Source organism: Plectropomus leopardus, unplaced genomic scaffold, assembly GCF_008729295.1.
Source record: "Plectropomus leopardus isolate mb unplaced genomic scaffold, YSFRI_Pleo_2.0 unplaced_scaffold41, whole genome shotgun sequence".
Lineage (NCBI taxonomy): Eukaryota > Metazoa > Chordata > Actinopteri > Perciformes > Serranidae > Plectropomus > Plectropomus leopardus.
The window spans coordinates 50128-64794 of NW_024644902.1; the positions used below are offsets into that span (position 1 = coordinate 50128).

Consider the following 14667-nt stretch of genomic DNA (forward strand, 5'->3'; position numbering starts at 1 on the left):
GGCAGCATGCTTGAAAAATGATAGTTATTTGGGCTTTCAAACAATTTATTTTTGTAATTACAACTAACTGTTGCAATTCAGTAATTAATCATCATTCTTTCAAATTTCAGTAGTGCATGATTAGGCAATTTGGCGTGATTTCTAGCAAAACAATGGGGAGAAGGCAATGATTTAACAAATTAGCAAGAAAGTAACAAGAAAATTATCTGAAAATAAGCACAAACAAGAAAATGACTCAAAGTGTCAAAAAAGAATATATATTCTTTTTTGACACTTTGAGTCATTTTCTTGTTTGTGCTTATTTTCAGATAATTTTCTTGTTACTTTCTTGCTAATTTGTTAAATCATTGCCTTCTCCCCATTGTTTTGCTAGAAATCACGCCAAATTGCCTAATCATGCACTACTGAAATTTGAAAGAATGATGATTAATTACTGAATTGCAACAGTTAGTTGTAATTACAAAAATAAATTGTTTGAAAGCCCAAATAACTATCATTTTTCAAGCATGCTGCCATTCATTCAAATCTTAAATTTTAATTGCTGTGTTTAATATTTAGGTGCTTGCTTATTTTAAAATGTATGAAAATTGTGAGCGGAAACTGCTTTGAAAATTCCGCTGAGTTGATGCCTTGAATTGCATGTAGGAAACTGCAACTCTAAAATTTGAGATGCCACCGTTATGAATGCACCAACAACAAAGACTTAATTGACACTGCTGGTGGTCACACCTCACAATAACTGTCATGATAGAAAAACAAGAAATATATATAATTAAACACTCAAGAGCCACTTTCATATGCAGGACTAAATACACAAGAGTGTTCTACCTCTGTCTGTGTACCACTTGGGATTTCCGATAAAGTCCTTCACATCATCAACGATCCTTTCAGCCACGCCCTCATCCAGGACCACAGAGCTGAGGGGTCTGCGTCGCCGTGGAAACCCAAAGGGTCTCCATTCCCCACCCATGGCTGTGTACATCACTGTGCGTCCCTCTTCCTGTTTCAGGGCCAGTTCTCTTGCTGCAAAACATGATTGACAACTGTGTTAATTTACCTCAAAATGAGACACAACACAAATCTAGTGCACTGCAGCTCTCATGTGGCAGCTGTCTGTGAGATGCTGGCGTGTCGGGTTTAAACTGCATAAACTTTTACCTTCTTGTAATATGTTAAAGAAAATCTGTCTGTCTCTCCCTAAAGCAGTGAAGGTGACAGACTCCCAAGGTGTTCCAGTGTGCAGATCCACCATCTGCTTCTCTCTGGTCCTCTCCACCCTGATCCACTTCCTGCCGTACCTGCAGACCACAACAGATGATAGTGTCAGAGGAAGGACTGTTGACAGAGAGAATGGGATATGTCAAGCAGATTAATAAATGTAGGCATTATCTCTGTATTTTTATGCCACACGGCAGTGATACTCAACTCACGGCCTGTGGGACGCCAATAGGGTGCTGGGTGGCCCCCAAACCATTGTCTAATTCACAATACAAATAAAGTGATTCACACTGGGAATTGTTTTTGTACTTGAAGGATAAATAAGGTGCCAGAGTACATAAAACTGGTGAAGGATCCCCCGCACCACACGACAGAGGTCCTAGCTGAGTCCTTAGTGTCCTAAAATCCTAGAAATGTCCTAAAATACAAAAAATGTCATAAAATCCTAGAAATGTCCTAAAATACAAAAAATGTCATAAAATTTTAGAAATGTCCTAAAATACAAAAAATGTCATAAAATCCTAGAAATGTCCTTTACTCCTAGAACAGTCCTAAAATCCTAGAAATGTCTTACAATCCTAGTAATGTCCCATAATAAAATTTAAAATCTATGAAATTTCTAAAATCCTAGAAACTAAAATCCTTGATACATCCTTAAATCCTGGGAATTTCCTAAATCATTAAAACATCCTAAAATCCTAGAAACCTCCTTAAATCCTAGAGATGTGTATAGGGCTGCTGCACCTGGCCCCTGGCCTCCTGTCATTTTGCAAAAGTGGCCCCCCTCAAGTAAAGCAAGTTGAGTATCAACAGCCATACAGGCTGATGTGCACTTTATAAAAAGGGAGTGTTTTCAGATTAAGTATACTGGTTTAGAGAACTCTTCTGACCAGATGATGTGGTTCCCGGGGCTTGGGTGGAAGTCAAACTGCGTGTGCACGCGTCCGCTCTCGTGTGCCAGGTACGAGGTCTCCACGCTCAGGTGCTGAGTGTGCCTGGCGTGTTTGGTGATCCAGCTCAGCAGCCAGTGGTAGCTCTTGTCCCTGCTGGGGACCTCCAGAGTGATCATGTAGTGCCTGCGGAAGAAGATCATTCCCACCTGGGCACCTTTCCTGGCCACTGCCAACGCCGTCCCAACCCCAACCAGTCCAAACCCTGCCCCAAAGTAGGGGTTGTCCTTCAGGCCATCCAGGAAGTCAGACAGGGGCATGTTGCTGATATCTGCACACAGCCAGCTGAATCACACTATAGAGGAGTTATAACACTTTGAAGGAGCACAGACCTAAAGACAAAGTGCAAACTCATCTGATCTGTGTGACAGTCCTGATTGTGGTGTAGTATGACATCTGTCAGGAGCTGAAGACCTGCTGTCTGTTGCCTGAAAACTAATAACAGCTGGTGCTAGTTTCTTAATGCTGATACATCCAGTTATGCTAAATAATTAGCTTGACTTGCCGTGTTTGTCTCCATCTCAAATCGCTGTCTTGAGGCTATCGTTCCCAGAGAACACCATTCGTTTCACGGTTGAGCTTAAGTCCTCATGTGTGTAATGTATGGGTGCAACACTGGGAGCGACCTCTACTACACTTCCTGTGTTTCACAAATATCATTCCGACTGCCTTCAAACATTCGTTCCATTTTCTCGTTTCTGTTATCAAAATCTCGCTCGCAAGCTATGTTGACAACAAGTTGAGATAAGAATGTCGATAATAACACAATTTCTGATTTTTTCTGTAGCCCGTGAGGACCGCAACGGCGACATTAACTGCGTCCCGGAACTGCGACATCAACCGTTTACAAGAAGCTAACGTTGGCTCAGCTAGCGTTAATAACGACGTTGTTAGCGTGTTAATACAAGTTTATATTGCCATAAAAAGTAAGTGAAACTTCGGATATTATGACTCAGTATTAATGAACATACCTTTCTAACTAACACGCAGCAGAGACACCAGCTGTGTGCTGTTAAACTAATAATGGTTGATGTTGTGTTTGTAAGATAGAATGGACCGCGGAAACCCAGGCGGTAGGTTAAAACAAGGCAGCAGATATTAGGCATAATAATACATGATTTTTATCCAAGCTTATAAGTAGATATAAATCATGTAGCTGTCCCTTTGCAAAGATATGTCTATTTCTTAAGCATGAATAGGAATTTCGGTATTTTATGAACCATACAGTCAAAGCACCGGCAGTGTATGGGTGTTGTTATTGTGTCTTAGGGACTGTTCGTTACTTATCAGAAGGGAGGGGGTCGTTCAAAACGGAGGAAGCACTTCAAATATTTGCTTAAGCACTGGAGGGGACATTATACTTTTTAATATGGATTAGGGACTGGACATTTAACTTCAAATGATGGTATTTTTGTTTTTTTTTAAATACTCTCAGAACTCCAAAACCCACAATTGGGTTTGAAAGGCATGTTCTCTTTAAAGAAGTATTTCACCACTGGGATGATGGCCTTTATCAAAACAAGGATGCCTATGCAGTAGACACAGATATTTTTGATATTAATGCTACATGACAAGTGGTAGAAAACCTACAACTACCCTGGATGGGGGGTGGGGGGGGGGGTGTTAAATCGTGCCATGTATCACAGAGGTCACTGATTATTTATTGTGGAGGGAGAGTCATGCATTTTCCCCTTCACTCAGGGAGGCTAAAGTCAAAATATTTGTAGTTCTGGGGAGGGTCATGAATAAAAAAAAAAATAAGTTGCACCCCAGCGACCCCACTCTGATAAATAAAGTACAGTTCCTTGGTACTTCAGAGGGATACAGGGATGTGAACTTCTTTCAAATTAATTTAAAGCCTCGCTTCACACAACTACCAATAGATTGAAAATGTTTTTACTTTTTCTTAGTTGTGTCTGATCACTTAGATACTGTTTGGGTTTTTTTTGATACATTTATGAAATTTCACGAGTACAATGAAGGCAAATGGAACTTTTTGGTATATCATGAAAAAAACACTTTAAGAAAATTCAACAACAGCATCTTCTAAAATCAGGCCTGTTGTTACAGTCCGCATCCAAAGAACGCAATGTACTCTATGAAATGTCTCTGAAAACTGTCAGTAGTGTGATTTGTAGAAACTAACTCCCCTACTAAACCTCAATAAATCTTCCTCGTGAATGACAGTTTAAGCCCTTGCTAAACATGTAATTTTGTATGTGTTTGTGTTTGGTACGAGTAAATACTATGTGTGTTATTGCAAGCCATTATTATATATCGTTACAGTGAGTTTACAGTCCTTGTAGAACTGTCACATTTTTACTTTATTATGGAGCTGAATACAAACAGATTTGGTTAAAATTGTTATTGTATCTAACATCCCATTGACAGCAAACAATAATGATATTGTGTATTGTATAATGTATTATCAGGGTTCCTGCGGATCCTTAAAGTCTTAAAAGGCATTGAATTGATTAATCTAAAATTAAGGCTTTAAATGGTATTAAACTGACTTAAATTAATCTAAAGTCTAAAAATGCTCAAACATGGGAAGTGAGATTTTATTAACCTTTTTTTTCCCCTGACGTTGCATTGTAAAGTCTCTAAATAATTGGTAACATCTATTATTTGTTAAATAATAATGATAAATCCCTTTTCTTATACTTGTCATGATGGGAAACCAAATAGTGGAATTTCACATACAGATTGAAAGACACAAAATAGCCCCCCCCCCAAAAAAAAAACCCAGCAGAAATGCTTTTCTGTTGGTTAACTGAATAGATTCTTTCATGATAATTTAATATGTTCATTTTCTTCCATGTGTTCCACTCTAAAACTAGTGCTGTTTTTTTTTCAACATTTGATGCAGATAATCTCACTTTCTTTTCAAAAGTCGTGTTTTATGTTACAATAAACATTTGGGTAAAATAAACTCATCCTTCAACTTTGGTTATTAGAAAATTGGCCTTAATCTCAATTCCGAATGGCATTACAAAAAAGTCTTAAAAAGTCCTAAATTTACTTTGCCTTAAGCTGTGGGAACTATTACATGTACATGTGATACAAAACGTGAGTTACAAATTTGTTTGTGCTCTTTTTAAATTTGACAAATTGTAACTGAATGCTGTGCTGTTCTTTCAGAAACAATGGAGACTGCGGAGGCTCGTGAATGTGAGAAATGTGGAGAGAGTTTCTCAGACAGTGGTTCGTTCACCTCTCACTCCTGCTCAGAGAGGCCGACAGCACCAACCAGTAATAAACAGTTGGAGAACTACAAGTGTTCTCAGTGCAGTGAGGTTTTTTCTAGGCCAGGAGTCCTGAAACACCACTTTAAAGTCACCCACGGTGGACACGACCCCGAAGACTCGTTCCCCTGCACTGAAGAAGGCTGCCAGTCTAGCAGCACAGACCGTCAGGAATATCAGGATCACTTAAAGTCCACACATTGTCTCACTCTCATCCCTTGCACCCTGCAGTCCTGCAAAGCCGCGTTTCTCACACGGAGCGAGGTGGAGAGACACTCACGGGCCCACATGCCCTTTGGATGCTTTCAGTGTCAGTTTGTCACTGAAAATGCAAAAGACCTGAGTGACCACGTTGCAAAGTACAACCATCTGCCACCTAGCACTAAAGGTAAACACACATGTTGCACAAATGCAGAAATCTTGTCTGTCTTCCCATTAAACCTGTGCTTGTTTTGTTTTTGTTGGATGTAGCTCTTCTGCTGCATCACTGAGAAGCAGATTTTACATAAAAATTTCGGCTCTTCTATTTATAGGGAATGAGGCTGCAGCCACAAGTGTATGCACTGATGGAAGCCACCAGCCTCAGGTGTCCAACAGGCCAAAAAGAAAACTGAAGCCCAGCCCAGCTCAAGCATCATCATTACCAGAGGACAGCAATGAGGACCAGCCAGAGAGGCAAAGGCACAGTATTAAAAGAGGGAAAAAGGCCGTGGAGAGAGAAAAACCCCCAGCAGTGGATGCTGCACCGCCTCCATCCAAAGGTACGAACACTAGTCTGCTTAGTGTATTATAGTGAGGAGATTTCAAGTTCATATGACATAATAAAGCACAAAGAGGTGACCAAAACCCAAGCTGTTCCACTAATAAAAAACACAAGTGATCCATCGGGCTATCAGTCATTCCAGACCACATGTTTCCTTTATTTCTAAGTCAAATGGCAACTCCACAACTTAACTGCTCTGGTTCACTTTCAAAGCTTTCATAAAGTAAATAAAATTTCTGCTGCACAAAAAGCCTGCTAATACCAACCAACATCTGGCTTTAAATGCAGTGAGAATGCATATGATCAGCATTCACACCGGGGTCAAATGACTCTGCAGTAGATATTTGTAGCCGTCAGCTCCAATCGGCATTGATGGAGTAATTTCAGCTCCTTAACCCATGACCTATTTATTTATTTGTTTAATCATTTTTACTTTTTTTTTTAAATCATACAACTTTGACATCACAGGTCATTCTAAGCTAGCTGGGATGGGGAGGGGAGGGTTAGACAAAAGGTTCACTTTTCTTCTGCAGTATCAATACCCGCAAAATTTGGAAAACCCATGGGCACATACAGATGAGATGCAGCAATGTATATATGATTTATTACTATACTCTGCACAAAACTAAATAAAAATTTGATCACAAAAAAAAACTCCAAAATGCGTCACTACGTTCAGAATGAATTCAGTCTATTCTTTCCATCAGAGTATCTTGCAGAGGGATCAGAGCACACCTATCGCACCCACACCTGCCCCAAGTGCCGCCGCTGCTTCAAGATGCGCTCCCACCTGCAGGAGCACCTCCATATACATTTTCCTGATCCCAGCCTCCAGTGTCCCACCTGCAAGCGCTACTTCACCAGCAAGAGCAAGCTACGCATACACAGACTCCGTGAGGCGGGGGAAAAGCTTCACCGTTGCCACTTGTGTGAATATTCTGCCGTGGAGCGTAACGCGATCAGCCGCCACCTTGCCAGTGTGCACGCCGACGAGGTAGAAGATGGCGTTAACAGTCACAGCTATCCCTGTCCCACCTGTGGTCAAAGCTTTCGCCAGAGCAGGTTGCTTAAGGCCCACATGAAGACGCACAATATTCTCTCTCACAGCAAGCCGGTGGCCTGCTTCCAAGAGGGTTGCTCTTTCCAGAGTTCTTTGCGTAAAGAACTTCTTCGTCACACTGCCGAGGTGCATGGGGTCAAGGCCGTAGAGTGTCGCCATCACGTCTGTGGAGCCATCTTCCAAAGCGAGACAGACATGGAGGCTCATTATCGGACACACCTGGCCTACCACTGCTCTCAGTGTGATTTCTCTTGTTCTAATAAGAGCGTCTTCCTCCAGCACCAGCGGAACGGTCACCCGGGAAATGACAAGCTCTGCTGCGACTTCTGCCCCTTCGTCACATTTAACCCTGTGGAGTTCGAGCAGCACATCGGACATTTGCACGCCAATGAGAAGATCCATCGCTGCTCTCAGTGCAGCTACGTGACCTCGCATAAACGGGGCTTGAAGCGACACATGCTGATGCACAGCGGTGAGGAGGGAATTGATTTTTTTTATATTTTCACGGTACAGAATCTCTGATTTATTGTTTAAGTTGCTCTCGTAAGATGCTACTACTTTTGGCATCTCCTGATTTATTCCTTTGCTCTATTATAGGCGAGAAGCCCCACAAGTGCAGCCTGTGTGACTTCAGGTGCCGAGACGAGTCCTACCTCTCTAAACACATGCTCACTCACTCAGACGACAAGAATTTTATGTGTGCTGAATGTGGATATGTCACTAAATGGAAACACTACTTGAATGTCCACATGAGAAAACATGCTGGAGACCTCAGGTAGACATACAACCTTTGGTTATGGTTTTTTCTTGCTATTGTTAGTGCACTGCTGAGTACACACAGAACTATCAGAACATCATGACAGTTTGAGACTTCCAAGTCTCATTTATTAAGTCTGTGCTTAGTGCTTCCCAAACACATGCATTCTCTATAAACCTTTACATTTAAAACTAAATTGAACTTATCTATACTCTCTACTGACTCATTTTACCTTGCTGAACATATGAGCTGCTGATCTACCACAGCCTCAGTCAGTTAGTTCATTTGTGTTATTGTGTGACTTTGGGGAATCCAAACTAAAAACATAAGGGTTCCTAAGCATCCACCTTGGGTACGATGGATGTACTCTTTAATTTTCAGTCTCTTAAGAAGTTAAATGCATTTGTCGCTGGAATTAGCATGTGGTTACTCTTTAGATTGAAAAATACACTGAATATAAAGATGGACAGCATGACTCCTCCCCAACACTGAAGCCAAAACATCTCATTCGCCATCTGCTGGCTTGCTGCATTATGGATATACATGTTAGTGGATGGGACATAGGCCAAACCATTAACTCAAAGTACACGTCAAAGACATTTTTCTCAATGATGGTTCATGGGTCATTTTAAGTACTTCTTATCATGCCGATGTTTGTGCTCATTTTTCGGATACGTTTGGTTTCAATAAGTTATTTGATGCTATATCACAGGCAACTGGACTTGCTTGGGTTTCTTGACATCTGGCCTCTCATCTAAGCGGCCTCTTCAGTTCTTCTTTTTCAGAACTAAAGAAGCTGCTCAATTGAGACACAAAACATCTTCAAGAAACTCAAGCAAGTCCAGTTGTGTACAATATAGCACCTAGAATTACAATGACATGGATGACTGAGAACCCTCACCAACATACTAGTTATTCGATGCTATAAAAAGGGGTTTTGACAACATGATTGACAGCTGTGTGTGCCACAATTGGTCACATGGCTGGAACTCATGTAGATTGTTACTGGGCAGACTCTGGCTTGAAATTATGGCAAAAGAGCAAGATGGCAGTGGTTGTATCTGGGATATTTTGGTTTTGTTTTTGTAGAGTGGGGGTTAATGGAGACTCGCTGTCCATTGTTATATACAGTCAATGGATTGAAAAAAAGACTGTCTGAATGTATCAAAGTGCATAAATGTCTCTCTGTGTTGTATTCGCATTCACAATTGTTGTTGTGACTAAACTTCCTGTTTGCTGCTCTAGGTACCAGTGTGACCAGTGCCCTTACCGCTGCCACCGAATGGACCAACTCAACAGCCACAAATTACGACATCAGGCCAAATCACTAATGTGTGAGATCTGTGCTTATGCCTGCAAGCGCAAATACGAGCTTCGCAATCACATGTTGGCCAAACACTCTGGAGAGGAGAAACAGCCGTCTGTCTATAAGTGTAAATACTGCACATACACTACCAGCTACAGACAAGCCCTCCAAAACCATGAGAACTGCAAACACACCAAGCTGAAAGAGTTCCGCTGTGCCCTCTGCTTCTACTCCTCTTTCAGCAGCATCAGCCTCTTCCTGCACAAGAGGAAAGCTCACGGCTACGTACCTGGAGACAAAGCATGGCTCGAGAACTATGCTGCAAAGGAGAAGGAGAGGAACTCAACAGAGCTCTTGCAGGATTTTTACAATAAGCCCTCAGCAGCTAACGAGCAGTCTGAACAATCCACCTCTGAAGGACCTCCACCAGCTCAAAGAGAACTATCTGATCTTCCTGGCTCAGCAGATCACAGTGCAAGCAAAGGATCCACAGCTGCTTCACAAACTGTGGATTCTGTTTTTGATGTTGATTCTCAAAAGGTTGTTAACCAAGGTATTTCAGACAGTCCGCCCTCTGTGAACAGCCCTGAGGAGTACTGTACTCTTGTTTTAACAACATTATCAACCACTGAGTATCAGACCTCCTCTTTGGAAATTCAGGAAGACAATTGTGCAAATCAAACCCCAAGCTCATCGAATTTAAACTGCAATGGCTCGGACATATCGCAAGTAAAGGCAGACCGCTCTACATCTTCATTAGAGGAAGACGATGTGGCTATGGCAGATGCAGAATGTGAACAAAGTGACATAGATGACAACTATGAGCCACTAAATAATACAAGTCAACCAGTCAAACCTGGGGAGGGTCAAACACCTGAGGTAGAGAGTGATGGTGGAACAATCAGTTCCACTTTACCATCTGAGCAAACTGAGCCGTTAGAGTGTGAGACCCGTCTTAAAGCTATGAGGAAGCACGACAAAGACCAAGCAGAAGCCATGGTTTTGGAGGGACGGGTGCAAATGCTTGTGGTGCCAACTAAAGACATATATCGCTGTGACAAGTGCTCTTATGTAACCAGTAAAGAGACCTCTTTGAAGTACCACTGCCAGGCTTTGTGCCATGGTAGAATGAAGGGACACAAGTGCCAGGCCTGTGGTGCACAGTTCAAACAGAGGAGAGGTCTTGACAGCCACCTTACAAAGAAGTGCCCGGCACTTCCACGGAAAACAAGGACATTTGTAGGCACTTCAAATACATGTTTGGCAACAGAAGACAACTCCACTTTAGGTCAGGATAAGGAATCAAATTCCAAACAGACGGAGCTTCTGTCCTCACAAAAAAGGATTACCACAGATAAGAGACTTTGTCAGCAAGAACAAGGAGTCCGTACATCTCATTTAAAAAACTCTAAAGCTATTTTTCATAATGCTTCTACATCCAGAGACTCAGGACAGCAGCAAAGCAAAATTCAGACAAAAAAGGCTTCAAAAGATAAACTTGCAAAAAAGCAATTATTTTCTAGTACCAAACAAAAAAATGCTCCACTGCAGGAGCCTCTTATGGCTAATAAAGATGGGAAATTCAACTGCAAGCTGTGCAATTTTTCATCAGTCAGGCTTGCAACAGTTGAACGGCACCTCTCAACTTGCAGGAAAATCTCAAGGAAAAGAGAGACTCAGATCATTTCAGAAGGAGAGGATGAGCGTGGTAACAAGTCCGTCAAAGAAAAAGAGGACTTGGTGGACAAGTGCAAAGAAAGAACTGGGAAAGTTTCTGAGAAACATCAAATCTTCTCTTGTCAAAGCTGTGCATTTAAATGCAACCAGAAAAGAGCATTAGACAGTCATGAAAAGAGAGGCTGCCTGAAGCCAGATGAAGTCCAATGCACCATGTGTTCATTTATAGCCAAATCAAAGACGTCTTTGACCCGTCACATCGTGTGTGTCCATAACAGAAAAAAGGTTGGTGTTGCTAAACGTTTGCAATGTCAGCACTGTTCTTTCACCTGTAAACAAGAACGACGCATGACTCAACATATCGCGCTCAAACACAAAGGTGCACGACCTCACCATTGTCGGTATTGTCCTTTTAGCACCACAAGGCGCTATCGCCTGGAAGAGCACGAGTCTCTCCACACGGGAATCGGTCGTCACAGCTGCGATTTGTGCGACAAGACCTTTGGGGCTGTGACTAAATTGCGCCAGCATAAGATGCGCATCCACGACAAACAGCCCACACACTTCTGCTCGCTGTGCGACTTCAGTGGCTACACCCTTGACGATGTAAGACGGCACAATCTCAGATGCCACACGGGAGAGTTGCACCACGCTTGCACTCATTGTGACGCTCAGTTTAGTTCAGAAGTTGCACTCAGAAACCACTGCAAGCGTGTGCACCAGCTCCAGGTCTGTTTCTCATGTAAGCAGTGTGACTACACATGTGGCAGCGAGGTCACTCTTAAGACCCACCACGAGAGCAAGCACTCTCAGGTGAAGTGCAACACCTGCCAGGAGTCTTTCAAGACAAAGGAAAGCCTTGAAATTCATCAGAGATGCCACCTGGCGCATCATTGTCAGCTGTGCCCCTTCGCTACCAAAACGAGGCAGCTGTTAGCTCAGCACCTTCTGAATGACCATGAGGGGGGGTCTCCAGAGGACAAGCCCCTCAAGTGCAGCTCTTGTCAGTTTGCTTGTCGGCATCAGCTGGTGTTAGAGCAGCACCTCCGTTCACATGGAGGTAAGCGTCTCTACAAATGCACAGACTGCAAGTATTCGACCCGCAACAAGCAGAAGATCACATGGCACATTCGCATTCACACTGGAGAGAAGCCTTACAGCTGTGAGCAGTGCAGTTACACCTGCACCGATCCGTCTAGGTTGAAGGTAAGCTGAAAGTTTATAGACTGAGTTTATTTGTGAGTTAAATTGAATTATAAAAACCTGATTTTTTTTTTCTTTACAGGCATGTCCGTACATATCTTGGTCACATTTCTTTAATAACCAAGGGACACTTACCAGAAATGTTTTTTTAAGCAATAGTTCAATAGTTCATGGTTTGAACCTTAAGTTGTGAACGAATCGCGAGCGTCCATGCTTCTCTATCTCCATCAGATGAAAGGCAAATGTCATTGTGGTGATACCATTTTTGCCACAGTCGTGCCTCTTTACTCACGCACTATCAATGACGTTGACAGTACTGATGATGACCATGAAGGGTTGTTGACCCATTTAATAGGGGGAAATTTCAACCACTACCTGATAAAGGTAGCATTCAGAAACAAGGGTTAAAATCCTTATACTGTAATATGACGTTAAATGTGTTTCCAAAAAATTATCTTCTATTTTTCTGTTTTACTCTACCATAGCTTCACATGAGGGTTCACCAAGAAGAGAGGAAGTACCTTTGTCCAGAGTGTGGTTACAAATGCAAATGGGCGACTCAGCTGAAGTACCACATGACCAAGCACACAGGTATCATCAACACATCAAGCTCAATGATCCGGTAATTTTTTAAGATCAGGGAACAGTGATTTTTGCCTCATTGCCTTAGTCAGCAGTGGGGTTTTTAATATGTTGCCTCATAGTTGTTAATAATCAGCCAAACTTCCAGGAATTCATAACACATTATCGTATCTTTGTTTACTCATTTTTGTTGCATGATTTTTACCTGTTTGCAATCTTTTCAAGCACTCATCTGAAATTGCTTTTGTAAGTGTAGTTTACAGATTTTTATCCTGCTGGGGAAAAACAAAAAACATTTCTTTGTCCTCTACAGGGGACAAGCCATATGCCTGTGATGAGTGTGATTACCGCACAAACAGAGCGGACGCCCTCCGTGCCCACCGGGACACGCAGCACTGCGATTTGCGCCCTTATGTCTGCGAGAAATGTGGAAAAGCCTTCAAGACTAGTTTTATTCTGAAAACCCACCAGCGTCAGCACAGTGACGATCGGCCGTACACATGCGGCTTGTGCCACAAGGCCTTCCGCTGGCCGGCGGGGCTCAGACATCACTATCTCTCGCACACCAAGCAGCAACCTTTCTGCTGTCGCCACTGCTCCTACAGAGCCAAACAGAAGTTCCAGGTGGTCAAACATTTGCAGAGGCACCATCCAGAGATGTCAGTGGAGCAGGGGGTGGTGAGGGACTCTGAAGCAGTGGGCCTGACCCTGAAGGAGGCCTTGCAGGGGACACTGGATGAGAGAGCGGTAGAAATTAACGAGAAAGGAGGGACCGGTGACGAGGCACAGGTAGTAGTGGAAGAAGTTGTGCAAAAAGAGGAAGAAAACGAGAAAAAACACTGAAGAGAGCACAAAGGATGCAATTGTCAATTCAGACTATACATTATCATTTACCACTTGATTTCAGCAGAGGTGGAAAGTACATTTTCCTCAAGTTTTCCACTGTACTCAACCTGGACTCTGTTTTTCCATGTTTTTGTATCTCAGTGACTTATAGATACAACTTTCTTTCTTTTTTTTAAACTGGTCCAGAAGTCCAGTTAAAGTCAGACTAAGGTGTGCACATGGTGGAATAGTTCCACTTCCTGTAGTATTATCTTGGTGTGTTAATCCAATTTCAAGAATTCGATTTACTCCAATTTCAGTCCGACTAACATGTATTTTAAAAGTCCAGTTTTAGCTGGACTAACACAATAATCAGACATCATGGAAAAGTACTAACCGTTCCAACAATCACAAACTCTGGTTTGGTTATATTAACCCTTACTTCACCAAGATAGAAGTGAAAAAAAGCTGGCTTTATACACGCTAAATGTGCTGCTTACTTAAATGGAGTCTGGCTATTGAAATTTTGGGGCTGTTAAACAAAAAGGATCTTACTCTATAACAAATAAAGTTCTATCACAGTAGGATCCTTTCCATTAAGTTCTCAGAAAATTACAGTCTTAGCCTGTCAGTGGCAAGAATAAGCACATTTAGAGGATGTTAATTGACAGAACAAACATGCACTGCAGCCTGTATCGCCGGCTGCAGCGCATTCTTTCAAATACATGGGAGTAAGGCAATGAACAGAGAAAATGATCCCAAAATAGCAAGAAATTAGTAAAAAAGTACAAGAAAATTAGTTTATTTAAAAAGCAAAAAAAAAAAGTAAAACATTAAAGCTAACAAGGAAATACGTAATAATGATAATGATGATAATAAACAACGTTTTCCGGATATTTTCCTCTAGCTTTTTAAAGATTATTTTCTAAATCTGTTAATTCCTTTAAACTTGCAAGACATTTCTTAGCGTTTTTTTTTTTAACCACAATTCCAAAAGAAACAAAAACCAATTAGCTCAGGGTTCAAAAGAGAGAGGTCCTGGTCGAAAAATGTCCAATTTTAATTTTATGTGAAAATATGA

The 14667-nt window shown here is 41.9% G+C and overlaps 2 protein-coding genes across 2 annotated transcripts; one reads left to right on the forward strand and one right to left on the reverse strand.

Annotated features, from left to right (window-relative positions):
* Positions 1-805: 805 nt before the first annotated feature.
* On the reverse strand, positions 806-2802 carry LOC121939097 (mitochondrial chaperone BCS1). The gene is made up of 3 exons (XM_042482224.1): positions 2109-2802; positions 1159-1298; positions 806-1023 (listed from the first exon to the last, which is right to left on the reverse strand). Exons 1-3 carry the CDS (start codon positions 2426-2428, stop codon positions 806-808), a joined length of 678 nt encoding a protein of 225 aa, XP_042338158.1. The 5' UTR covers positions 2429-2802.
* Positions 2803-2928: 126 nt separating this feature from the next.
* LOC121939102 (zinc finger protein 142-like) lies at positions 2929-14351 on the forward strand. Its single transcript, XM_042482230.1, has 8 exons — positions 2929-3094; positions 5310-5801; positions 5947-6174; positions 6884-7708; positions 7834-8011; positions 9239-12182; positions 12665-12770; positions 13075-14351. Exons 2-8 carry the CDS (start codon positions 5315-5317, stop codon positions 13602-13604), a joined length of 5298 nt encoding a protein of 1765 aa, XP_042338164.1. The 5' UTR covers positions 2929-3094; positions 5310-5314; the 3' UTR covers positions 13605-14351.
* The last annotated feature ends 316 nt before the right edge of the window (positions 14352-14667 follow it).